We start from the raw sequence: 1,056 nt of genomic DNA, 5'->3' as shown, positions 1-1,056 counted from the left end.
CGTGCTTCATTGTCATTGATAATTTTTAATATTTTTAACTTTAAATGTGTCTAGATCAAATTAATTTCTTAAACGTCATTTGCTTTAAGTTCAGTGCTATTCGGCGTGCGATGCTATGTGATGCTATAAGGCGTGAGAAATCTGCACGGCGAATTGAACGTGTTAATGCTATAAAGCGTGAAGCCGCACGGCGAATTAGACGTTGAGATGCTATAAGGCGTGCGAATCGCGGGTAAATACGACTCTTGAAATTATAAATAGCGAGACACCCGCCCGTTTCGGCCGCACCGTCGGCGAGGCGGAGCAGTAGCGCACGCGTTGGGACCCGAAAGATGGTGAACTATGCCTGAGCAGGACGAAGCCAGAGGAAACTCTGGTGGAGGTCCGCAGCGATTCTGACGTGCAAATCGATCGTCGAACTTGGGTATAGGGGCGAAAGACTAATCGAACCGTCTAGTAGCTGGTTCCTGTCGAAGTTTCCCTCAGGATAGCTGGCGCTCGTTGTTGCAGTTTTATCCGGTAAAGCGAATGATTAGAGGCCTTGGGGACGAAACGACCTCAACCTATTCTCAAACTTTAAATGGGTAAGAAGTCCGACTCGCTCGATCGGAGCCGGGCCATAACGAATGCGAGTGCCAAGTGGGCCACTTTTGGTAAGCAGAACTGGCGCTGCGGGATGAACCGAACGCCCGGTTAAGGCGCCAAACACTGACGCTCATGAGAGACCATAAAAGGTGTTGGTTGATATAGACAGCAGGACGGTGGCCATGGAAGTCGGAATCCGCTAAGGAGTGTGTAACAACTCACCTGCCGAATCAACTAGCCCTGAAAATGAATGGCGCTTTAGCGTCGGGCCTATACCGGGCCGTCGCCGCAACACGCAAGGTAGCGAAAACCATGCGGCGACGAGTAGACAGGCCGCCGCGGCGGCACGGAAGCTTAGGGCGCGAGCCCGGGTGAAGCCGCCGCGGGTGCAGATCTTGGTGGTAGTAGCAAATATTCAAACGAGAACTTTGAAGACTGAAGTGGAGAAGGGTTCCATGTGAACAGCAGTTG

The 1,056-nt window shown here is 51.4% G+C and overlaps 1 protein-coding gene across 1 annotated transcript; it reads right to left on the bottom strand.

The window, feature by feature from the left end:
- Window positions 1-251: 251 nt before the first annotated feature.
- Window positions 252-440, bottom strand: HELRODRAFT_70460 (hypothetical protein; the record flags this gene model as incomplete). Its single annotated transcript, XM_009031889.1, has 1 exon — window positions 252-440. A coding segment is annotated over one exon (189 nt), but the record flags the coding sequence as incomplete, so codon positions are not given.
- Window positions 441-1,056: the final 616 nt, after the last annotated feature.

This window comes from Helobdella robusta (genome assembly GCF_000326865.2).
Source record: "Helobdella robusta unplaced genomic scaffold HELROscaffold_8, whole genome shotgun sequence".
NCBI lineage: Eukaryota > Metazoa > Annelida > Clitellata > Rhynchobdellida > Glossiphoniidae > Helobdella > Helobdella robusta.
This window is presented reverse-complemented; position numbering and strand designations above follow the sequence as displayed.